General features: G+C 40.0%; 1 protein-coding gene across 8 annotated transcripts in view; it reads right to left on the reverse strand.

Moving 5' to 3' along the window:
• Positions 1–26,855, reverse strand: part of LOC138753762 (phosphofurin acidic cluster sorting protein 2-like) — a 301,705-nt gene that overhangs the window by 112,773 nt on the left and 162,077 nt on the right. For all 8 annotated transcript variants that reach the window (XM_069917135.1, XM_069917136.1, XM_069917134.1 and 5 more), the window contains one exon: positions 5,175–5,262. In XM_069917135.1, coding sequence (XP_069773236.1) covers positions 5,175–5,262 — 88 coding nt within the window. The remainder of the gene's footprint in view (positions 1–5,174; positions 5,263–26,855) is intronic.

A 26,855-nucleotide genomic window follows, 5' to 3' on the forward strand; every position in this document is an offset into this window, starting at 1 on the left:
CTTCTCATCTGTAATTGGCACTCCACATACATATGAAGGAGGTGGGAAAAAACTGAGACTCAAGAGACGATAGACGCTGGTGCAAAAACAATCTGCTGGAGGAACTCAGCAGTCTGAGCAGCAACAGTTGAGCAAAAGAATTGCCAATGTTTCAGGTCAGAAACCTTCATCAAGACATAAAAAGAAAAAGAAATAGTTGATGTAAATCAGATGAAGCCTGAGGAGGCTTCTGTAGAATATAAACACCAGCAAGGACTTTTTAAAGTGCATTTTTATTGAATGATGGGTCTGGAACGGCAGGAAAATACCAGGTCAATCATGGGACAGTGATCAGGAAATTCACAGTTAGATCTGAAAATGTGAAACAAGTGTAAATGTGGAAATGGGTAATAGGTGCAGTAGTAAGGAACTTCATGACTCTAAGATATAGGGATTCAATGCAGTTCCGAGCAGGATTGTATGAAACGTTTGGATTTTGTCATAGCAAAATGAATGTGAGAATGAAGATTAATAGGTGCATTATCTTGGTGAAGGTCAAATTATATTACAGTATCTGAAATAACAATCTTCCTGAATCATAGCTGTTTGGACTTCACAGTGACCCATGCTTGAGGACATATTTTTTCTCTTTTCTCCTATCTACAAAACATTACCCATCCCTACCCTTTAATTAACCTTAACCAGCTCTGACCAAATAGGTAAGCTACACTGGTGAACAAATGCTGACAAAAACTGCGATCTGTCCCACTTACAAAAAAACAAGTGTGTCCAAGTCCCATTTGCTTTACCTCTGACACTAGTACCACGGAATTAGCCAAGCAGTATCAATATATTAGATGATCTCACCAAATACATCATCATCGGCCAGGAAACAGTCTCATGAGCTCCAGAAATTCCTATTTGAAATTATCCAGTGCCAATTCAGCAAGACAACACGAGAAGGTTTTGGTTCTGTGCCATGTTATCTGACAATCACTGACACGTTAATACAAAGCACTCACAGTCTTCATTCCTGTTTTACACTATTTACTACTCTCAACAAATCACTGAAATGCATATTCCTCGATCCCTAGGCAATTGCACAATGCTATCAGGTTTACTTAAAGTTAAATACTCAATGTAATCAGCTCATTCATTTTGATAACTCTATGACAATTCAATTAAATCAAGTAATCCACCAATTTGAAATTAGAAACTTTAGTATTCACAAGATCACAAGAAAAAGGAACAGAAGCAGGCCATTTAGCCCATCGAGTCTGCTTCGTGAAATCTCTCTGAGCTAACGTGTTCTCGCATCTAGTTCCAAGTTCCAGCCTTGTCCCCATATCCCATGATACACTGACTAATTAGATACCTATCAATTTCCCCTTTAAATTCCCCCAGTGATCCTGCCTCCACCGCTGCATGTGGCAATGAATTCCACAAATCCACTACCCTCTGGCTAAAGAAATTTATTCTCATCTCTGTTGTAAATTGGTACTTTTTAATTCTAAGACTGTGCCCTCTTGTTCTGGAATCGCCCAACAGGGGAAACATCTTATTTACATCTATTCTGTCCAATCCATTCATCATTCAAAATGTTTCTATGAGGTCCCCTCTCATTCTCCTATATTCTAATGGAGTCCAAGAGCCGGAATCATTCTGGTAATCATCCTCTGTACCGTCTCCAACCTTGCTATATCCTTTCTAAGATATGGGGTCCAAAACTGCACACAGTACCCCAAATGAGGTTACACCAGTGCCCCATAGAGTCTCAAAAACACCTCTCTATTCCTATACATAATCCCCTTTGAAACAAATGCCAACATAGTATTCGCCTTCTTTACTGATGATCCAACCTGCCGGTCAAATTTTAGGTTCAAGAGAACCCCAAAGTCCCTTTGAACTTCTGAGGTTAGAATTTTCTCCCCATCCAAATAATAATCCAAACTTTTATATCTTCTACCAAAAAGGAACAACCATAAATTTCTCAATATTATTTCTCATCTGCCATTTCTTCGCCCATTCTCTTAAGCTGTCCAGGTCTCTCTGCAAGCTATTGATTCCTTCTACACTTCGTCCTCTACCACTTATCTTGGTGTCATCTGCAAACTTTGTTACGAAACCATTTAACCCACAATCTAAATCATCAATATACATTGTAAAAAGAGGCCCCAACATCAACCCTTGCAGAACACCACTAGTAGCAGGCAACGAACCGGAATAGGATCCCTTTATTCCCACCCTTTGCTTCCTGCCTATCAGCCAATGCTCTACCCAATCTATCAAATGTTCAGGCAAATTTTAGAAAGAAATTGAAGATGTAAATATGCAGACGATACTAAGATAGGTGGAATAGTGAATAATGAAGAAGGTTTTTCAAGGATTGCAGAGGGATTTGGGCTGCTTAGAAAAGTGGGCTGAAAAATGGCAGATGGAATTTAATGCTGATAAGTGTGAGGTGCTTCATTTTGGTAAGAAGAATCAGAATAGGACATACGTGGTAAATGGGAGAGCATTGAGGAATACAGAAGAGCAGAAAGATTTAGGAGTAACGGTACATCGTTCCCTGAAGGTAGAAACTCACGTGAATAGGGTGGTGAAGAAGGCTTTTAGTATGCTGGCCTTTATCAATCATTGCATGGAATATAGGAGTTGGGAGGTGATGTTGAGATTGTATAAGACGTTGGTGCGGCCTAATTTGGAGTTCTGTGTGCAGTTCTGGTCGCCTAATTATAGGAAGGATATAAACAGAGTGGAGAGAGTGCAGAGAAGGTTTACCTGAATGTTACCTGGGTTTAAGCATCTAGAGTATAGGGAGAGATTGGACAGATTAGGTCTTTATTCTTTGGAGCGTAGAAGGTTGAGAGGGGATTTGATAGAAGTATTTAAGATTATGAAAGGGATAGACAGAGTGGATGTGGATAGACTATTTCCATTAAGAGGAGGAAAGATTAAAACAAGAGGACATGAGTTAAGAATTAAGGGGCAGAGGTTTAGAGGTAACATGAGGGGGAACTTCTTTACTCAGAGAGTGGTAGCCGTGTGGAATGATCTTCCGGGAGAAATAGTGGTGGCGGAGTCAATTGTATTATTTAAGAAAAGGTTGGACAGGTATATGGATGAGAAGAAGATGGAGGGTTATGGGCATTGTGCAGGGAGGTGGGTCTAAAAAGGAGTGTTTGGTTCGGTGCGGACTAGAAGGGCCTAATGGCCTGTTTCCGTGCTGTAATTGTTATGTTATGTTATGTTATGAGTTTGGTTCATCACAAATTCTCAGTAAGTGTGCAGGACATTTGTATTCCCAAAAAAGGAAACAAACTAATCTTAGTTATTTAATCCATCAGTGCCTAAATATTTCAGATTCTTACACAGTCCAGCAAGTAGCTCCGTCCAATGCAACTCTGGCCATCTCCAGCTTCATGTGGTTGAGGGTGTAGGTTGGGCAATTATACAATGATTTGCCAGCATTTATATCACATATGAAAGTAAAATTATTTGTGAATGCAAGATCTGCTGTAAACACAAAATGCTGGAAACAAGACCCAAGTACCAAATGGAAGAAAATAGAAAATGTGACTAAAGGTTGAGGGAGTTTTGCGAACACAGAAGTTACCTTGCAATCCGGACTTAACAAATGTTAGTAGTCTTAATTTGTCTGACATTTTTCTTTTCTTACAATCATGCAATACCAGAAGCAGGTATCAAATCTAGTTATCGAGTACCTTCTGACCTGCTCCCACTCACGTTCCAAAGAAGTACAGAGTTAGTAGGTTAATTACTCATGTGTGCATTTTGACAGTATGGGCTCAAGGGCCGGAAGCACCTGTTACCGTGCTGCATCTCGAAATTAAATTTAAAAACTGTGGGGACTCTGCACCAGAAATTTATCATATTACTAAACAAACAAGGTCCCACAAAGAAACTACTTTATCAATAGATTGTGTGTTTTTTTTAAATTAAGGATTTTCAATCAACATGGTGCAACAAAACAACAAAATCAAAGAAACATCAGATATATACAATAAAATACCAAAACTGAACTATATGTCGATATACAAAGAAAAATCAACACATTAACACAATGATCAAATTCTGCCGTATTGTTTAAACATATAAATTATACACCATGCTGATTCTTTAAAAGTAGGAAACAGAAAGAGAAAAAAGAAAAAGAGAAAGAACCTCCCTCCCCCAAAGGAAAAGGAAAAATGAAAAAGAGGTAGTTCTCCCATATAATGTGACAAAAATCATCAGTTTTCCAAAAACATTAATAGCATACAGATGAAACATTATGTGATTCATCCAGAGCTTACTTTCTCCCTTAAGGGATAAATGTCATGATATAGGCATCGCCAGGGATATTGGAGAGAGTGGTATTGGAGACTGGGTGGGGTGGGGGGAATCATCAAAGATTAACTCCCATATATCTTCAATACAGGTTCCATATTCTTTAAAACATGTTGTAACAATTACAGTTAAGATCATATTTAAGGGATAAATTAGGTCCAGCTCTGACCTTGCCACAAAATACTGAAAGAGAGACTCTGGATCGAAAGGGGATCACAAAGAAATTTATCTCAAAAATGTATTTCTTACTTCAGGCGGAAGCCCCTAAATGAGGGCCAGATAAGTCAAGAGAGAGATGGGAATCAGATTTGGGTATAGAAGTTGTTCCATTTTGCTGTTCTGACCTGTGTCGGGATAGCAGGAGCAGTACAATTAATGTAAGGTATAGGCTGGTGAAATATAATTTTTTGCATCAGCTGTAACTTTCTCTACAAAAATTAAATAAATTGAAATCTGAATTATCCAATTTATGCTTTTGATGCAGTCAAGGTAGAGGGACCTTTTTGTATCTGACCTGGTCATGCTCTAAGGTGAGATTCTTCTGGGAAGATTTGGGGAATCTCCAGGGACACATTACCAGAATTCAATACCCTCAAGTGCCAGAATTGCTTTTATTGGGGAAATTAGCAGATATAAGACCTAAAATGAGGCTGTCAAAATATCAATTGAAATTTGTTAAACTTGCTTTAGTGGTGGCCAGGAAATCCATAGCCATTACTTGGAAATCTGAGTCAGAAATGCAGAGTTGTGTTCTCCTGGAGAAGATTATTACTTACAACCTCATAAATTATTCTATTTATTTTAAGAGCAAAGTTAGAAAGAACAATGCAAGTTGAATAACTTACCTGCATTTTAACAGCAATTACAACTGAAGTAAGTTCCTTATCCAATTCCTTTACGACAACCAACTTCTTTAGTGTTAAGCTGCACAACCTGAAAACATACAACATTCTTTCAGGAAATAAATAATGTGCACTTCCGCAAATTCCATTAAAAACATGGGTAGACACTCATTTTCTTGAATTAAAAACAGACTACAAACAATAATTGGAAGGCAATAATCCTAAATATGATTGCCAAGGAAAGTAATTTAATGTATACATACCACTGCCATTTTTTTTTCAAATGAAGTGCATGTTTGACTACATTGTACATTATTAAGAAGTGGCCGAAAGTAAAACTTTCATTATTTCCACAGACTATTGGTAAAAATTACTCATCTATATTAGACTATACCACTATTCATGCAGTCTTGAGGTCCATTCTGTTGCAGGCTGAAAAACAAGGTCTATGGTATTAAAACTATTACCCCATTAAAAATAAAATAATCCAACTTTTGATTTTGTACAATATCAGGGCAGACAGCTGCTTGGAGATAAGATTCCTCACATAGATGAGACTCAGAGGGAATGGCAACTGTTTTTGTTGCTAAGTAAATGGCAACTAATTAAAGTTCTGGAAAAAGAAATGAGCATTTACTTTTTTCCAGTCTCTGTCTATTATTAATATGCAGACCAACCATAAAAATTGCTCAAATTCTCCAGCAATACTACAATCATACCGCCAACTACAAAGTTATAAGAGGAATAGATCAGGTGAATGCAGTCTTTTGCTCAGAGTAGGGGAGTCGAAAACCAGAAGATATAGATTTAAGGTGATGGGGAGAGATTTAATAGGGATCCTGAAGGCCAATTCCCTTTTTTTAAACACGGAGGGTGATGGGTGTACAGAACTCGCTGTCAAGAGAGGTGGTTGAGGCAGGTACTATTGCAATGTTTATGAAACATTTAGACAGATACATGGACAGAATAAGTTTACAGGGACGTGTACAAGCAGGCAGCTGGGACTAGTGTGGGTGGGACATTTTGTTCAGCGTTGTCAAGTGGGCAAAGGTACCGTTTCCACACTGTATGACTCTATTTGACAAATCCGTAACCAGCAAAGCATATAAACAGAAAACAAATTTATAGCGTATTTACATTGTCAAAAGTGAGCAACAAAAGAGGTTATTGCACAAAACTAGGGCTCAGAGAAATGTAAGTACAGTAAAAGCATTGAAGGAATTGATTAAAGAACAGAAAAACACACCACATCGCAAGTCACATATTCCTAGAATACACTAGTCCCCCTTATTCATGGAGGGTATATTCCAAGATTCCCCCCCCCCCCCCTCCAGCAGATACCTGAAACCACAAATAGTAGTGAACCCTATACAGGGTATTCACTGCTTCACATCCACAATACATTCTGTGAAATTGGGCATTATGCGATGTGGACGTCATATTATATATTTAGCAAAGCTATTTGGGATTCTGTAGTGTACCTATAAACTTTTTTTATTTATAAGTATGGATCAGTGCGGGGACTGACACAGGGCTGTGGGGAGAGAGCGGGGCAGTGGATCAGTGTGGGGGCCGACATGGGGCTGTGGGAAGAGAGCTGGGCAGTGGGATCAGTGTGGGGACTGACATGGGGCTGCGGGGAGTGAGTGAGACAGAGGGATCAGTGTGGGGACTGACACAGGGCTGTGGGGAGAGAGCGGGGCAGTGGATCAGTGTGGGGACTGACATGGGGCTGTGGGAAGAGTGCTGGGCAGTGGGATCAGTGTGGGGACCGTGAGAGGACTATGGGGAGAGAGTGGGGCATTGCGATCAGTGTGGGGACAGACACAGGACTGTGGGGAAAGAGCGGGGCAGTGGGATCAGTGTGGGGATTGATACAGGATTGTGGGAAGAGCACGGGGCAATGGGATTAGTTGGGACTAATACAGGGCTTTGGGGAGAGAGCAGAGCAGTCAGATCAGTTTTGGACTTCGGTTGACCCTGAGTAACTAAAACCATAGAAAGCAAAACTGTGGAGAAGGTAGGGGGGAGACCACTGTACATATGAAAGTGCAATTTTCTCATCAGCAGCAAAATTATTGGAGTTCCACCAGGATCTGTGTTTAGGCCTCAGTTATTTAGAATCTCAATCAATTACTTTTTTGAGGTGACCAAATTTAATTCAAATTGTCAGAGTATGTACATGACATCATATACAACCCTGAGATTCTTTTTCCTGTGGGCGAGGCAGAATTACTACTTATTGGTAGTGCAAAAACTGCACACAGCATGCACACATGTAAACAAATATAGAACTGTAAACAGAGAGCAAATGTAAACAAACTGAATGTGCAATACACAGAGAATAAAAAATAATCAATTAACTGCACAAGAGTCCTTAACTGAGTCCCTGATTAAGTTTGCTTTTCAGGAGTCTAATGGTGGGGGGAAGCAGCTATCCCTGAACCTGGTGGTGTAAGTCTTGTGGCATCTATATCTTTTTCCTGATGGCAGCAGCAAGAACTGGGTGGTGTGTTCCCTGTAGATGTTCTCAATAGTGGGGAAGGTTTTCCCTGTGATGTCCTGGGCTGTGTCCACTACCTTTTGGAGGGCTTTATGCTCAGGGGTATTACCAGACCATGATACAGCCAGTCAGCACACTTTCCACAACATACTTGTAGAAATTTGCCAGGGTTTCTGGTGTCATACCAAACCTCCACAAACTCCTGAGGAAGTAGAGGCACTGACGTGCTTTAGTCTGTTGGGTTCAGAAAAGATCCTCTGAGATAGTGACTCACAAACACTTATTTGCTCACCCTCTCTGATCCCCCAGTGATTACTGGATTACTTCTGCCTTTCCTTTCCTGAAGACAACAATCAGCTCCTTAGTTTTGGTGACACTGAGTGCAAGGTTGTTGTTGGTGCATCATTCAGCCAAGTTTTCGATCTCCCTCCTATATGCCGACTCATCCCTTTCCTTTATACAACCCACTACCATGGCATCATTGACAAATCTGTAGATAGTGTAAAATGAGTAGAGCAGGGAGCTAAGAATGCAGCCCTGTGGTGCTCTGGTACTGATGAAGGAGATACTCTTCTATTCCTCACTGATTGTGGTCTGGAGGTGAGGAAATCCATGATCCATTACACAGTGAAGTGTTGACTCCCAGGTCTTGGAGTTTGCTGATCAGTTTTGAGGAGCTGATGGTGTTAAATGCCAAACTGTAGTTAATGAAGAGCATCCTGACGAATGTGAGTTTGACAGTGATATAAAACTAAATGGAAAATTTGTGAAAGGGATAAACACAGGTAACAAATGGTTACGGACAGATAAAGTGAACGGGCAAACAGGATAGTGAAGTGCAATAATAAAAATGTGAAGCTATCCTCTCTGGTAAGTAAAATCACTCGCATTCAGGTGGACCAAGGTTTCCTTCTATACAAATCACAAAGTTAGTTTGTAGTTTCAGGTGCAACAGGAATGAATCTCCATTTAACACAGACACTGAATTGATTTGATAGCTTAGGAATTTACATTATTAAATTCAGAAAATATTTAAAATAGCACATGTGGAATTCCGTTGCTCTCTTGCATCCCTCTTGAGGTTGAAGTTAATTGAGCAAGCCTTGTGTAAAAAAAAAGATCCATCTTCTGTGGCCCCTCAAAACCATATGGATGTAGTTTGTATTTTTTAAATTATTTTACTGAATATTATTAACATTAGCAGCAGAAACTGGGTGAAGCATTCCTTAAAAAGCATAAGAAAAATATATATTCAGCTGCCCAGTGGTATCACTTCTCTTCTCCTTAAGCTGATTTAAAAAAAACTAAGATGTACTCGGCTTATGAAACACAGCTTTGATACTAAGGCACAGCTTTAAATGTTGAGGACAGGATGATGTTCATAGGTCACCTTTGAACTTCAAAAGTTCATAGATTAAATTTTCCAAAATTAGTCAGATGGGTGAACACAGATGAGGACAACACTGAGGAAATTATTCAAAAAGCTAAATTAGGCTGATCAGAAGTACATACAGAGCGTAGCCATGCTAAAAAGTAATAGGAGCACAACATTCATCACCTGAAATCCTGAGGATGTATGGATTCAGTTAAACTGTCAAGGCCAAGCAGCTGAGGTTGTGATACAGTGGAAGCAACATTCAGCTATTATCTAACTGACTGGTAGAAGAGAGTCAAGGGGTTGAAAATCCTCAGTCTTTCTGAAGATCCCCACAAGTTTTTTCTGGTTATTTCAGTCTTACTTCATCTCGCCCACATAAAACTATTGCTGAAATTGTTTGGCAGATCAATCGGAAGCACGTTTCAAACTTTTCACTGCCACCTAATCAAGCTTATATCAATGCTGTTTTATCAGTGTCTGAAATTGTACCACAACAAAGCTAAGAGGCAAAATCTTGTGCTATGATAAGGAGTTCATTTGCACCAAAATTCTCACTTGCTCCAGCTTAACAGGTACTACTTTAAAAAAAAGACAACAAAAGCAATTAAAATTGTATTAACCCCAGCTCACCAACAGCTGTTAAGGAGAGGACTCACTGGCATATGATTTTCATGAACTACGTCGATGACTATGGGGACAAGATACTGAACAAGTATAGAACACTATCAGGATGTATGAGTCACAACGTCTTCAAATACATAGAAGGATATGAAAATTTTGACTCTGCTATCTTTAAGTTGGTCATTTTATATGTGAAGACACCCAATGAGGTGTTTGCCAGACATTTACTGGTTACCAGGTGGCAGAAGCCAGGAGAATCATTAGATGATTTCTTGAGGGAGTTGGAATGCCACTCTGATCGAGGCACCACCTTCATGTCTAAGGATCTGAAAGATTATCTCTCCCAGAAGGGGGTCGCCACGTCATACTACCCCATACCACACAAACGGGAATGGGCAGGTAGAGAGGTTCAATGGCAGTCTGTTTGTCCCTTAGATCATGTAACCTGTCCAAGAAGCATTGGGAATTGGTGCTACCTGAGATACTACACTCCCAAAGATCGCTGTTGCGTACAGCAACAAATACTACACCCCATGAACTTTTTTTTTTGCATTTCAACACTTCTCATCCCATGGAAATTCACTGCCCTCTTGCCCCATGGACCCATACATCTAAGAAGGTTTGTGAGGAGTAACAAGAACGAATCAATTGTAGATCAAGTTGAACTCCTCGACAGTCATCCAACATATGCAAAATCAGATACCCAGATGGACAGGAGCCTATTGTGTCTGTTCGTGACTTGGCATCTTGTCCAGAAGTCCAGGAAATTCCCACATCTTCTATTGTGGAACAAGATAACAGAAATCTGGTGGTGCCAATACTGGAGGAGGAGGAAGATATGACATGCCATAGTGTGGAGGATGATGAAACCGTAGTTCCACAAGAACTAAGGAGATCCGGTCATGTACCAAAACCTCCCACTCGATATGATTGGGAGTAGTCCTGTAAAGTGTTGTTTGATACTGCTAGTGTTTTTTTTGAGGGAAGAATGTAATATTACAAAGTTATTCTTAATTGTTCTTCCTCCAATCAGCTTCGAGCTGCTGCCTCATGTCTTTCTTTTAAATTCTAACTATAATTGTAACTGTATAATTAAGATGAATAAAGCTTGGAAAGCAGCCACCAAGTTATTCATTCTCACAACAAATAGATAATGAATATTTACAGATATTCCAGTACAATAAAAGTGACTTAGCAAAAGTTTAGGTAGTTCTTTTCAGTATCAGAGCAGTCGAAGATTACTGAAGGGGAGGTTGAAAAGCAGTTAGCATAGCAGTTCACGCAATGCTATTACAGTGCCAGCATCCGTGGATCGAATCCAGCGCTGTCTGTAAGGAGTTTGTATGTTCACCCCATATCTGCGTGGGTTTCCTCTCACCATACAAAAACATACCAGGGTTGTAGGGTAATTGGGTGGCATGGGCTCATGGGCCTATAGTACCTTAACCGTCCTGTATATCTAAATTTAACATTTAAATTTTAAAATGTAAAATTGCTGGAAATACACTGTTTTTAAACCTAGTGGTGCTGATTTTCAGACTTCTATACCTTCTACCTGAAGGTAACAGTGAAAAGAGGATGTCACCATGGTGATGGGGGTTCTTTGATGCCTGTGATGGATCTAGCTCTGTTGGTTACCTTCAAGAGCCTTCTGCATTCAACGGCTAACAAATTCCCAAGCCATGCAACCTGTCATCATACTTTCCACAATGTACCAGTAGAAATTTGATAGAATATTCAATGACAAGTCAAATCTCCAAAGACTCCTGAAAAAGTAGAGGCATTGGTGTGCCTTCTTCATGGTGCTGGGTGCAGAAGAGGTCTTCTAAAACATGGACTCCCAAGAAATTGAAGAATTCTTACCTTCTTGATCTACAACCTATCAATGTGGAGAAGTCAGTGATCCCTAGGCCTCTCCTTCCTAAAATCAATAAGAAGCACCTTGGACTTGGTGATTTTGAGAGCAAGATTATTGATCTGGAACCAGCCAACCAGATTCCCTGCATTGCTTCAATGAACCATGAACTCTACAACCCACGAAAAAAATCCTGTGTACGTGCATATCGAATACACTATCAAACCTCTATATGCATGCAGGCACGCAGTTATGTTTGAAATGCAAGAACGATGCAGCTGTACTGTTTGAGCATTTAAATAATGGACAACTCACAATTAAAAAACCATTTTCTTCTATTACTCATGCTTTCATTGTCAATTTTACAAAACCTGAATGAAACGCAAAGTGCAGTATAGTTGCACAACTTGGTGAGTGGGTTGGGTTTTAAAGAAGGTCTTCCAGAAGGAAAGAGATTTAAGAGAAAGGAGAGGAACTAGGAAATACAACTGATGACTATTCTATGAAAGTAGAGGGCGAATGACAGGCCAGAAAAGATTTTGAAGCTCAATGGACTAGACCAGGCATTCTCAACCTTTTTTGGCTGTGGCCTCCCCCCACCCCCAACACCCAGGGACTGCTCAAGGTTTATGGGGCCCCCTTCGCTGTGAAGCAGTCAGGTTTTGTTTTTCTTCTGCACTTCTCTCTTTTCAACCATTGTACATAAAAAAATGATTTATTTATTAAGTGTGAAAGAAAACAATGTTTTTACTTAAATGTGCTTTGGCTGCCAGTGGGGCTGTAGGGACCCCATTGAGAATACCTGGACTAGAAGGCATTAGACAAACAGAGTAAAGTCGCACGAAACTCACCCATTCTGGGCTAGTCCTAGTCGCCTGGGTGCCTTCCAAACCCTTTGTTTTCATGTACATGTCAAAATATCTTTTAAATGAGAGTGTCCAAAGCAAATGAATAACTCTTTAAAAAATTGAGTCATGGATAGATCAGGCTTTGGGGTTCAGGGAGAAAATGGCTAACCACACATCCTTGAGGTGCGCCTGTGTTGATAGTCAGTGAGGAGGAGATGTTGTTTCCAATTCATATTGACTGTGGTCTTCCGATGAGGAAGTTAAGGATCCAGTGGCAGAGGGGGGGTGTGGTGGTCCAAGGTTTGTAGCTTCTTGACCAGTACTGAGGGAATAATGGTGTTGAAGGCCGAGCTGCAGTGAATGAAAAGGTACGAGTTGCTATTGTCTAGGTGATCCAGAACTGAGTGGAGAGCCAGTGATATTGTATCTGCTGTGGAGCGAATGTGGACTGCTCATGGTATCGCAGAACAACTTTGCAGGCATAATTTTCCTCCTGATTTGTAATATTTAAAAAAAAATAGTTGATAAGGACAAGTGGTGAAAGAGAGGAGACACATATTTAAAATATTAATTTTTCAATCTTCATTTTGGACACTTCTTACATAAAATCGTTCAAAGTTGTAAACAAAATAATTTTAGAAACTAAAAAAATAAATTACAAGATTAAAACAAGAGCATCTCTATTGAAACTAGGATAAGGCTGTCAGTAGGATTCACTAAATAGTATTATAAAATTGCATTTCTGATAAATAGGGCCTGTTGTAATAAAACAATGGCATTCTTCTCCAAACAAGCATGAAAGGTATTGTCGTCGGTGGTGCTGAATGGTACCACGTGCTAATCACAGCAGCACAATGAATCCTTCTCCACTTTATGCAACAGAAAGACATTCATACACTGACAGTCAGCACAGTTTAACAGTGATTCAGTGTGCCATTCAATCAAACAGAAATAACAGACTGGATTTGGAAATCTACCGCAGAGACTCAGTGTTGCACTTAGGCAAAGAATAGGGTAATAAAGTAGATGTCTGTGGTAAAAATGCCTTCCTTTAATTCAGACAACCACTAGGACCAGGGTTTTATTCTTGTTAGCCTATTCACAAAGTTCCTGCAATAATGAATAGATTAAACAAAAATCTATTCATTATTTATCAACTCATACAAGAATTCATCTTCATGGCATTTGTTGGCCTTCATTGCTAGAGGGATTGAATTTAAGAGCAAGAAGGTTATGCTGTAACCACACAAGGCACTGATGAGACTGCATCTGGAGTATTGCATGTGTTCTGGTCTCCTTACTTGAGGAAAGATGTACTAGCTTTGGAGATGGAGTGGAGGAGATGGAGTGGAGGAGATTCAGCAGGTTGATTTCACGGATGAAGTAGTTATCTTAAGTGGAGAGATTATACTCCTTAGGGATTATAATTAGGGATTATACTCAATGGAATTTAGAAGAATGAGATGGAATCTTATAGAAACATAAAATTATGAAAGGCCTAGATAAGTTGTTTACATTGGTAGGGGAGACCAGAAATAGGGGACATAGCCTCAAGATTCAGGGTGGTAGATTTAAGATGGAGATGAAGAGGAACTGCTTTTCCCAGAAGGTGAATCTGTGGAATTCGCTGCCCATTGAAGCAGTGGAAGCGACCTCAGCAATATATTTAAGACAAGATTTCTACTAAGTAAGGGAATTAAGGGATATGGGGAGATCAGCCTCTCATCAGATCAGCCATGATCACATTGAATGGCTTGATGGGCCAGATGGCCAACTCGTGCTCCTCTTTCCCATGTTCACCAAACATGAATAAACAAAGACATTGTGACTAACGGAGCTAGGATTTCAAATGAGATGAGTATGAGATCTTAATGCCACATACAAAGTAACAATGTACCAAATTCTTATTTCTGCAGGTACGCAAGACACACCAACAGGACAAATTAAATTACTACAATATGCTAAGACAAAGGATAGATAAGCAGAGTTGCAGTTTGTGCAAGAAAAAGGTGCAGACAAATCTTTTCATGGTCCCAACATTGCTTGTGGTTAGGATTCAGGTAATCAAGAGCATGATAGCCGTTGGAAAAAACTGTTCTTGAATCCAGGCTTCTATACCTTCTACCTGAAGATTCCAATGAGAAGAGATTGTGACCAAGGTGAACGGCATCCTTTTCAATGTTGGCTGCTTTCTTGAGATAATAGCTCACATAGATGTCTTCAATACACAGGAGGGCTGTGACCATGATGAATTTGACTAGAGTTCCTGGGCATTCAAGATTCCAAACCAGGCCATAATGCAATCAGTCAACACACTTTACACAGTGGACTTGTAGAAATTAGATAAGCGTATTTAACATGTCTAATTTCATCAATGTGTTGATTTCCAAAAGAGAAAATCCAATATGTGGACTCCCAGGAAATTGAACGTATTAACCCTCTCCTCTGCTGCGCCATCAATTAAACCGTGTGTGGTCTCTCACCCAATCCTTCCTAAATTCCACAATAAGTTCCTTGGTCTTGCTGACATTGAGACCAAGATTGTTGTTCTGGCACCACCAGAATCTCTACCTCCATCCCATAATCTGACTCAAGATTACCTGCTATTCGGCCAACAACAGTGGCGTCATCAGGAAATTTATAGATTTCCTTCGAACCAATCTTGGCTATGCAAATATGGACGTAGAGAGAATAGATCAGTGAACGAACCACATTGCCTATTTTGATGGTCAACAAGGAAGAGGTGATATTGTCAATCCGCACTGACTTCCAGTGAAGAAGTCAAGAATCCATTTGTGAGGGTTTGATTACAAAGGGAGGAGCAGAATTGTGATCTACTGGAAATAGAAAACAGTACAGAACTGAGGATGTGGTCAAATCGTTGTCAAAGATACAAGCAAACTCAGCCATCTACACACCAAATTGATCATGTGGAGATGTTCCTGACGTGTTTGAAGTCACAAGAACAGATTAAAGAGGAGGAAAGTGACATTGGCAGAGTCAGGGACATCTGAGATGGTCCCAAGGAAGAGGTGATGGGTCCAAAACACAAAGTAAAAATCTTCAAAGGATGTTTTAGCCCAGTTGCAACAGGTTTTGAAACATGGTCATGCTGAATGCATGCAAAAAGGTGCAATTTCCAGTCCTCTTGAAAAAATGTTGCAACATAACTTTGCAGGTGGACTGGCTGACATTGGAATGCAGGTGAGACAATTTAACACAAAATAAGTTGATGTTCAATAGAGCATGCAGAATGACCGCCAGTGCGAGAATGATATTTAAGAAAGCAAGGTAGGTTTGTTCCCACTACAATTCTGGAACTTGAGCATCAGGCAGGCTAAAAGGGGCAGTCAGTCATGATGGTGCCTTCGTTATCCATAGCATTATGTCAGGAAATTTGTCAGGAGAAGAGGAAACTACAGCCACAATAAATAGTTTTGGAGGGACTCTACAAATTTCTTCAAATTCTTTGCAGACACCACAATCATAGATCAGATGTCAAATAAAGATGATCGGAATATAGAAAGATCATTCAAAGACTAGTGACATGGTTCCAAGACACCCTCACATCTCAGGCACAGACTTTCTTTCCTCCCCACCCCTAATCAGGGAGACAGGTCAAGAGTGTGAAATCACACATCAAAAGGCTTAAAGACATTTTCACCGACAGTTAGAGTCCCGAATGAACCCCATAACAATGTTCTTATGCTACCTTGCCTTGCACAGTTTTATTTAACCCCATGGCAACTCTATATTCTGCAACTATGCTCTTGGCATTCTACTCTATACAGCTGTATAAATGTTGGAATTGATTTGTTAAACTGCTCATGGAAAAATTCCTCCCCGAACCAGGGATAATGTGACAAATAAACTTACAAAGGCTGGGATCTCCACTCTAGGGTATACCAGACTGAGATGAAAATCAATCTGTAAGAACAGGTAAAGCAAAAGAACACCTGACAACAAAAGATGGCAATACTGATCAATGAAGAAAGTTGTGAAATTGTTGAACTTCCTGCTACAGAAAGTTGTTGGAGTCAGGTCATTTGATGTTGAAGTGTGGATTATGATGGGTCATGTGGCCTCTCCATTTGGAACCTGGTAGGAATGTGGATTGTGGAGTGTCTTATGACCTCTCTATCTGTAACCTAATCAGAAGTCGCATCTCCTGCTAATCAAGGTTGGACTCTGCTCACCTGGCCATTGGCCCCTTTAATCATCCAGTGAAGATCTGAGCCGGACCCTCCAGCATACTGCACTATAAAGTCCACCACATGCAGTAGCTCATTCTCTTTTGCTCTTCAGACCTGAGACAAAACCTGCTGTGGACAACGCTGGAGGAATCCCTGCTAAGGTGTGCACTACATAGAGATCGGGGATATTGTAGATAGCATCTGAGTTGTGGCCATGTTAGACAAGGAATGATGAGAAATCCTTGGTCATGAAAAGTCTGTATAAACAATTGCTAGTATTGGTCGTAGTACGTCCGATGCGACTGGGTTGCACTGTGTTCGTGACACTGCAAGCAGTTTCTGGTATTGGTAGTTTTAAGTCTGATTTGACCGGTTGGACTGTGTAATGTGATAGAGAATACTTGTGTGTATGATCCCTGTTGCAATTCCCTTATGTGTGTTTCAATAAAGATTATTTCTGCATTCAACCTTTGTCCCAAATAAGGTTCTTTGAACCCACCGAACTTTTCCCTTCCGACACAACAGATGTATTCAAAAGAGAGTTGTATCTGGCCCTTATCACCAAAAGGATCAAGAGGTATGGAAAGAAATTATAAATGGAGTACTGAAGTTACAATGAAGTTACTGTGGTTGTATGATCAGCCATGATCATATTGAAAGGCAGTACAGGCTGGAAGGACTGAATGATCTACACCAACTATATTCGACGATTCTGTTATTCTATAAAGTGTTAGGTCTGCTTTGTTCATGAATGAGTGAGACAAACACCAGGCTGAGTCGAAATCAGGGTTCTTTGTTCTTTATTACCGGATTGTAACACTTGCGACTAACCATGTTAGTCGGAGAATGCATTCTGCCGTTATCAGCAAAATGGTGATTTTTTATACCCTTGGATATGTGCTTAGAACATCATCATATCATTACTTGTCCAATGACTAAAACTGTTGCTATCCTTTCCCTGCTAGCTTCCTGCCTCTCAATCCATCAATGTCTCTCTTATCTTGTAAGTACAAGGATGCATTCACATCTTGTTACAGCCCTGTACATTCCCATCTCATGATGTTTTACCTAACAGGAGTACAAGGACACCTCCCCTTCTTGTTACAGCCTTGTACAGGGTAACTCCCTACACATTCCCATCTCATGATGTTTTACCTTACAAAAGACATACTTTTAATAGCTCCACTTCTGTTACTTGCTGTTGTAAGAACAAAACTAAAGAACCTACAATTATCAATAACATAAAGAAAAACACAAGCACTTGTGGATCAGCTTATTTTGCCTGGTAACCTCCTATTTGTTCAATAGCTAGTTTAAAAGTATTAACAAAGAGCACCATTATACAGGCTTTCAGTTGCTCAACTCTCTTTGGCAAGTACCTTAAAACAGAAACAGGCAGTGCCAGCTCAATACTACTACATACGAAACTTACTTTTACTGACAAGGATCAAATGTCAATTATTTTCCTACATCTTGACCTTAAAATGATTTCTCGTGCAGCAAGCTTATTTGGGCAGAAAACCTGTTATCAGTCAAGCTTCAGAATTCTCACTCAACTGCAGTTCAGTTCATTATTGGATTAAAACGCAATTCTAGAGACAAATTCATAATCCTCTCTCAGAGTTAACACGAGATTAAGAGTCATAATGCAATCAGAGGTGCCAGCTTTGGATGAAAGCTAATTTTCCCTCCAGATTGGATGTAAAGACCTAATAGTATTTTCTTTATGTAAAAGAAGATAACACCTTTAACTGTCAGTTGAATTAAAAATACAGAGCATTGTTTTGTGTAAATTGGCCAGTGAATTTCAAACAATGGAAATATTTTAGAAGCACTTCATTGACTGTGAAGTACCTTGGGATATTAACAATGCAAATAATATACAATGTATAATATACAAGATCTTACTTGCCCATCCAGCAAAGAAAAACCATTGCAGTGACAAATATTCCATCTCCTTCCACACACAACTCATGCCTTTCCTGTAAATTTATTCTGGACATGGCTATTAACATCTATACAAGTAACTTTCTATATGTAGCTCCTATTGCATTAAACCTTCCAGATTTGTATTCTCTCCCATCCACATTCAAGATATAGATATAAATCATAACTGATGAAAATGAATCTGCTACACACAGGATGATAACTCATCTCAATTCTTATATGTGAAAAGTTTCAAATCAAATATGATTTCTACTACCTAATTTCCTGCAGTGCAGCAATCAAATTTGTAACAAGAGAAATAATTCACAAACTAGCTAGAAATAAAAGCAGTCTACTCAAATACATTTTCAGATTTCAGATTTATTGTCAAGAATATATACATGACATCACATACAACCTTGAGAATCCTTTTTCCTATGGACGAGATAGAATTACCACTCATTGGTAGCCCCAAAAACCACATACACACACGTTGACAAATAAGAATTGTGAACTGAACCAGTACGGACTTGAAGGGCCGACATGGCCTGTTTCCGTGCTGTAAACGGTTATATGGTTAACAGATAATGAAATGTAAACAAACTGACTGCAGTACAGAGAGAATTTAAAAAATTTTTTTTTAAAGTCCTTAAATGAATCCCTGATTGAGTTTGTTGTTGAGGAGCTGTTCCTGAATCTGGTGGTGCGAGTTTTGTGGCACCGATACCTCTTTCCTGATGGTAGCAGCAAGAACAGAGCATGTGCTGGGTGGTGTGGAACCTTGATGATTGCTGCTGCTCTCTGATTGCAGCATTCTCTGTAGATGTTCTCAGTTGCAGGGATGGTTTTGCCCGTGATGTCCTGGGCTGTGTCCACTTCCTTTTGCAATGCTTTACACTCAGGGGTATTAGTGTCCCCATACCAGACTGTGATGGAGCCAGTCAGCATACTTTCCACCACAACTCTGTAGAAATTTGCCAGGGTTTCTGGAGTCATACCAAACCTCCACAAACTCCTGAGGAAGTAGAGACCCTGACACACTTTCTTCACGATGCTTTTAGGGTGTTGGGTCCAGGAAAGATCCTCTGAGATAGTGACTTCCAAGAACTTCATTTGCTCACCCTCTCCACCTCTGGTTCCCCATTGATCACTGGATTGTAAACCTCTGGTCTTCCCATCCTGATGTCAACAATCAGCTCCTTGGTTTTGGTGGCATTGAGTGAGATGTTGTTGGTGCACCATTCAGCCAAATTTTCAATCTGCCTCCTGTCGGCTGACTCATCCCCTTTTTTTTGATACAACCCACTACCGTGGGAGCGTCAGCAAGTTTGTAGATGGTGTTATTGTCGTACCGAACCACACAGTCGTAGGTGTGAAGTGAGTAAAGAAGGGGGCTCAGAACACAGCCCTGTGGTGCTCTGCTACTGATGGAGATTGTGGAGGAGACGTTCTCACCAATCCTCACTGATTGTGGTCTGAAGGTGAGGAAATCCAGGATTCAATTACTTAGTGGGGTGTTGAGTCGCAGATCTTGGAGTTTGCTGATCAGCTTTGAGGGGATGATGGTGTTAAATGCCAGGTGTTCCAAGGTTTTGCGTAGGTCCAGTGAGATGACATCTGCCATAGACCTATTGCTACGATAGGCAAATTGTAATGGATCCCTGTCACTGCTCTGACAGGAGCTGTTATGCTTCAACACCAGCCTTTAAGGCAGGGTCAACACAGCGCAGTGGTTAGCACAACCCTCTTACAGTGCCAGTGATCAGGACCAGGGTCGGATCCTGCGCCGTCTGTAAGGAGTTTGTACATTCTTCTCGTGTCTGCGAGGATGTTCCCTCGGGGCTCTGGTTTCATCCCACCATTCAAATCGTACCGGGGGTTGTAGGTTCACTGTATGTCTGAATTTAAATATTGAATTTAACTCTGCTCTTCTTGTATATTACAATGATTGATGCCTGTTTGAAACAGGTGGGTACCACACATTGGTCGAGTGAGATGATGAAGATATCCATGAATACATTGGTAAGTTGCTCTGTGGAGTTTTTTTAATACTCGGCTGGGTACTCCATCTGGACTGGATCTTTTCCTCAGATTCACTCTCCTGAAGGCAGTACCATTCAAATTCTTTGATCTTCCATCCTATTTTAGATTTGGGCCTGAATCCTTCAGATTTCTGATGAATCATAAGTTTTCCTTTCCCTATTTATTTTTGAGACAACTCTGTTGTTGCTTCTAATTCAGGTACCCAACTGCAAAGATAAATTAATTTCTCCTGAGGGATTTCCTCCTGCTAACCTTAATGCTCTTGGCATTGATATTAACTAGCTCGCTCTAGTTTAAATGCAAGAGGAAGGAAGATACCCCATCTCTCTTTCCCTATCCCTCTCCCCGTCTCCTTTCCTCCAGCTCCCCTCTACTTTCCCTCTCCATTCATAGAGCTACTTCTTCCCTATCACTTCATCTTTTTTCTCTTCTGCCTTTCCACTCATATCAACCTATGACCTCTTATTTGCTAGTCAATGTTCCTCCCCGCCCTCTCTTCCCTCTTCTCCTCACCTTTTCATTCAGGCACCTGTTTTCACTTATACCTTGAAGAAGGGCTCATGGCTCAAAATGTTGATTATTCCTTGCTTCCTATAGATGCCATGTGACCTGCACTTGTGTACTGTCTTTAACCAATTCATCAACTTTGTAGTGACACTACTTTCGATACTGTAGAACTCAATGACAGTGATCCAATGAAATTAAGGACGTTTCCAAGTCATGGAGCCAAGCCGCACCAAAACAAGCACCTCTATCCATTCTAGTTATTTTTCAGATTACCTTGTATCTGTATCCACTTCTGACCTAATTATGCTCCAAATATCTGTCTATAATTGATCAGAGTCCCGATGAATGTCATGTAATCCACGTGGCTGGTTTAGAGTACAGTTTCTTTCACTGATTTTTTGAAAATCAGCAGTAATTGTCAGATTCATCTGCTATTGGTTGGAAACTAGCGAAAGGGAGTGACACAAAAGTGGCCTCAGGACTCGTGGACACCAGCAGGGCTAAATATTATCCTGGAGAAAATGGAAAACAGTAAAGAAATTGTTGAAGACTTAATAGAAAGAATGAACCAAGCAGAGCAAACTTGGTAAAAACACAAGATCAGCTAAAAGCTTTGGAGAAAGGTGCGAAGCAATGGGAGTCGGACAGACAAGGTCTGCTTGACAAGATCGACCACATGAAGAATTTTAGCAGACAATGTCCAAATTATAGGACTGAAAGAAGGAATTGAGGGAGGAGATCCGGTGAACTTGTTTGAAACATGGATCCCACGAGTGCTGGGAGAAGACAAATTCAGAGGAAAAACTGCATATTGACAGGGCTCACCAGACCCTCAGACCCAGAAGAGCTGGCAATCAGCGACCACGACTGGTCCTGGTAAGACTTTTGAGTTACTGGGAACGGAGATAATTCTGGGAGTAGCATATGAACACTCTAAGCAAAATAAAGGTCCCCCCAAGAATGAGCATAAAAAAGTGCTATTTTTTCAAGATTTCAGTCCTAATTTGATTAAGCAAAGGAAGAAGTTTGACGATGTAAAAAGACAACTTCTTCCCAAAAACTTGAAATATTCGATCACATATCCCACATTTCTGAGGGTCGAAGCAGCAGAAGGTAATCGGCGATTGTTCCAAGACTACGAGCAGGGTGGAAAACTTCCTGTGAGCTTTATGAAAAGGCTATGGTTGTCAAAGTGGAAGATTATGAAGAATGTTTACAATGTGACTAAGTAAAAGTTGTATTTTAAAAAAAATAAACATCTTGTATATATTGTTGAACAGTAAATTTTATTGAAATGTTCACTGAAAGCTCAAGAAAGTGAAAACTTGGGAAAAGTAGTCGCAAGGTGGAGATTCCAGTCTAAGGGGGAGAATGGCACCAAAGGGAGGGGTGGTTCTTCCTTGAGAGATTCCGTGGGGTTTTGGGGTTTCCTGTTTATGTCATTGTCAAGGCAGGGTCATTGTATGTGGTTTTTGTTTTAAAGGGGAAAGATCACTATTATTTAAACAATCAAAAAGGTTTTATTGTTAACCAAAATTTGTTTAAAAAATTAATATGGATAGAATGTTAAAATTTATTAGTCTTAATGTTAATGGTATAGTGAAACGGGCTGGTAAAAAGGAGGCGGTTCTTGGCACACATAAAAAATTAGTCCTTCTACAAGAAATGCATCTTACCAAATATGAACATGCTAAATTAAAAGGAGGATGGGTGGGACAAGTAATATTGTCTTCATTTAGCCCAAAAGCAAGAGGAGTGGCAATTTTAATTAATAAAAATATACCAATAATAATCGTAGAGACACTGACTGACCAAACCAGAAGAATTTGTAATGGTACATTGTAAAATTTATGCAGAATCATGGACGTTTATGAACTCTCTGCACCAAATTATGATGATGAAGCCTTTATGAAAGATATCTTTTTTTTAAAGCAGCAGAAGGAAGACAAAATATACTGGTTGGAGGAGACTTCAATTTCTGACTAGATCCAATGCTGGATAAATCAGCCAAAACAGTAACAAAGGCAAAAGCTGCAAAAACGGCCTATCATTTATGAAGGATTTAAATTTGATTGATATATGGAGGCAGCTTAACCCCGTAGAAAGAGACTATTTCTACTCAAGGGTACATGATTCACTTACAAGGATTGATTTGTTTTTAATGTCTGCCCAGTTAAAAAGTAGTGGTAAAAACAGAATATTTGGCGAAACTTCTATCTGATCATTCACAATTAACTTTAACTATTGCAATAATGGAAAAACAAGGAAGTGTGTACAGATGGCATCTCAATGTCACACTGTTTAGAAAAGGAAGGACTTTTTGGAGTTTATTAAGAGATAGAACTATACTGTGAAATTAACCTCCTGATAATAGCTTTTCAATATGGTATATGCTTAAAGAGAGAATATGCAGGAGGTCATGTGATGCAAGAAGAGAGAAAGAAGAGGTGAAACCCAAGAGCTCCCAAATCCACAGGGAAGATAAACCAAGAAAAATATTAAAGTAACAATCAAAATACTCACCAGTGGTTTTGGAAGATGTCAGCAGTAGGAAGATAATGAAGGAAAATAGAACAGCCAGCAAAAATGCTAAAGAATGGGCCCCGATGCCAGTGGATCAATCAGAGGTGCCTTGTGGCAAAGAGAATGGCATTGCCATTGCAAGGCCCATTGTGGAGGATGACTAGGGAGCAAAGGTGCAGCCCACCCAACAGGAGCGCTGAGGCCAAGGTAAAACCGGTCTGAAGAGGGGAAATGACACTACTCCAGACCACCAAATGGGAAGTGAAAGTCCTCTGGAGCAGCTCAGAGTGCAGGGGGTCTCGTGGAACCCCTCCCTCAGTGAGAGCGCCAAGACAAGCGCTCTCGCGATGAACGCACAGCAGCCAGCAAGAGCAACAACAGCAGGACTGAGCAGCCAGGAAGTGCAAGGAGCACGTCGAGTGCAGGTAGGGGGCTTGTGATGATCCAGCATCGGGTCGAATGGCATGAGTCATAACGATGACGGGAGCAGCGGCGGCAGTGCCGAAAATGGAGGACAGGAGGATCAACACAAAGCAAGGCAAAGGGAGAAGTCGGGCTCAGAGCCCTCTTTATGTGATGTGTTGGAAGCCATGGGACATGGAGTTTTGAACACTCCATTTGTTGTCACCTTGAGTATCATCCGAAAATGCGCACATGCTTTCAACCACGTCAAGATATATTACAAGCTCAAATCCGTACTTGCACCTCTGATTATGCTACCAACAGGATGATGGCTGCCCTTTAATTAAATTACAGAACTATATTTTCATTTTAGAACTATCCCTTGGGGCTCAGCTGCCATGTGCAATGCCTGAGTGAAAGTCATGCAGATATAATCCCCTGTAGATTATATGATAATCATCAGACAGTGGCTGACATTGTTATTATCCCTCCTAATCCTCTCTCAGAGTTGATGTCATCCAATTGGTGCAATGAATCTAAATCATCAGACTAAAGGATCAAACTTTCATCACCCAGATCATTCAAAAACTTCAATGATCATAAAGAACAAGGTAAAGGTTCCATTATTGTCATGTAATACTACATTTAGAATGTAACATACATGAAATTCTTCAATTTTTGTCTACTATAAAGCAAACAGAGAGTCGCCACTTGGTCCAGCACCCCTCACAGAAACATACAGTACTTGGTGTTCCAAGGCAGTCTCTCCTCCAAGTACTGACCAGGCCTGAGCCTGTTTAGCTTCCAAGATCAGTCAATCTCAGACATATTCAAGCTATTAGCACTGAATACTCCTGAGATGAATGGAATATAACGAGAGAAAATATCTGATATCTTCACACCTGATCACCACTGTAATTACTTCTCAGGGGACAAGAGAGCATGTGCATGGAAAAGTGCATGTCCATTGTGTGTGCGTATCAGACAACTTGGCTGCAACGGTCTACAGTTGAGCAGCCTTCTGACAAATACCAAATTTCAAACAGAACAATCTTGATATGGTGGGATTGGCCAAAATCGCAGCAGATTTAACTGAGTTGCAGAACAAAGTTGGTTGGGTGGGAGCGTTACAGAGAATTTGTGTGGATAAAAGTGCTCAGTATACAGCCTCACTCCTAGCTCATCTTCAATAAGCTCATCAATAAAGAACGGTGCCTCTAAGTATGTTGAAATAATGGTTGACACAGGTGCCACTATTGACATAGGACATGGAAAGTCTAGCACAGGAATGGTTCTTCAATCCACAATGTCTGTGGTGTGCAAGGTTTATATTTATTGTCAGAGTATATACACGACTTCACATACAACCCAGAGATTCTTTTTCCTGCGGGACAGGCAGAATGCCTACTTATCGGTAACTGTAAAATTCTTGCATATTCATACATGTAACAGCCTCTTAAATGCTATTATCATATCTGCTTCCACCACTGCCCCTGGTAGCCGGTATCCAGCACCTATTACTTTGCATAAGAATTCTTGCCCCATACATCTCCCTTTCACCTTGACTGTATGTCCTCCAATATTTGACACTTTTACCCTGGGAAAAAGAGTTTGACTCCCTATCCTATTTCTGCCTCTCATAATTTTATAAATTTCTATCAGGTTTCCCCTTAGCCTTTGATTCTTCAGAGTAGACAACCCAATTTTGTCCAACCTTTCCTTCTTGATCATACTCTCTAATCCAGGCAGCATCCTGTAAAGTCTCTTCTGTAGCCCTTCCAAACCCCCACATTCTTCTTGTAATGGCACAGCTAGGATTGCACAATACTCCAAGCACAGCTTGGCTTCCTTACTTTTAGATTCAATGCCCAAACTAATGAAGGCAAGCATGCAATCCAACTTCTTTATCATCCTATCTACTTGCATGGTCACTTTTAGGTAGCTATGGTCTTAGAATGACTAAATCAAAATAGCTTGTTTATGGTAAATTTATTCTGGGAAAGTGGAGAATTTGCCACCAATATCATACATACGGCGACGAACTTTCATTCACTTATTCTGCAGACATAATCTATAAATTACATGACAATTTTACAACAAAAATACATTGCTGCTTATCAAACATACAAGAATCCATCATTTTCATAAGATCTGGAATGCAGTTTTAAAAGATTGATTGGGTAAATACTCCAGGATATGTGCTTCAGTCAATTTAGGTTTCTGCTCAGTTCTGAAATATCACAAACCTTTACCATCTTCTTTATATACTCCCTTCACCTAAATAATATAGTTCAAATTTACAAGTCCTTCTTTTGATAATGTTTGACAAAATTAAGCATTCCAATTTCAAAGTTAAATTCTGTTATTCTTCCTATTTAAAAATTTCATGAGGCAAATATCCCAATGAAATTGCATCAAAAGTGATATTGCAAGATAACATGTCACTGATATTACAAAGTTCTGGGGCTTTGCCTAAAAGTCACCGCGTCATAGATTAAATTACAGAATTATACTGAGGAATCTGGGGTCAATAACCCAAGTCAGAACATTTATGACTTACAAATTACAATGGACTTGAATAAATTCTGACTGGACTTAATAAAATAATTCAAATCAATAAAACTAAATCTATAACCTTAAGCATAATGAATAAATTGCAATGGGCTTCTTCAAGAAATATTTCCCTGGAATGAATGATTAATTGGTATTTGTGTCGTGGTCATCAATTCCTCCAAATTATATGAATGAAAATGTAAAAAGTTATGACACGGAATGACATTGCCTGTCCACATCCCAGAGCTCAATGTTTTGGTACAGTATTTAAAATCTCCTTTAGTATCCTTGTTTTCTGTGCAGATACTCATTGTAGTTAGAATATTTCACAT

This window comes from Narcine bancroftii, chromosome 2, assembly GCF_036971445.1.
Source record: "Narcine bancroftii isolate sNarBan1 chromosome 2, sNarBan1.hap1, whole genome shotgun sequence".
Classification (NCBI taxonomy): Eukaryota; Metazoa; Chordata; class Chondrichthyes; order Torpediniformes; family Narcinidae; genus Narcine; species Narcine bancroftii.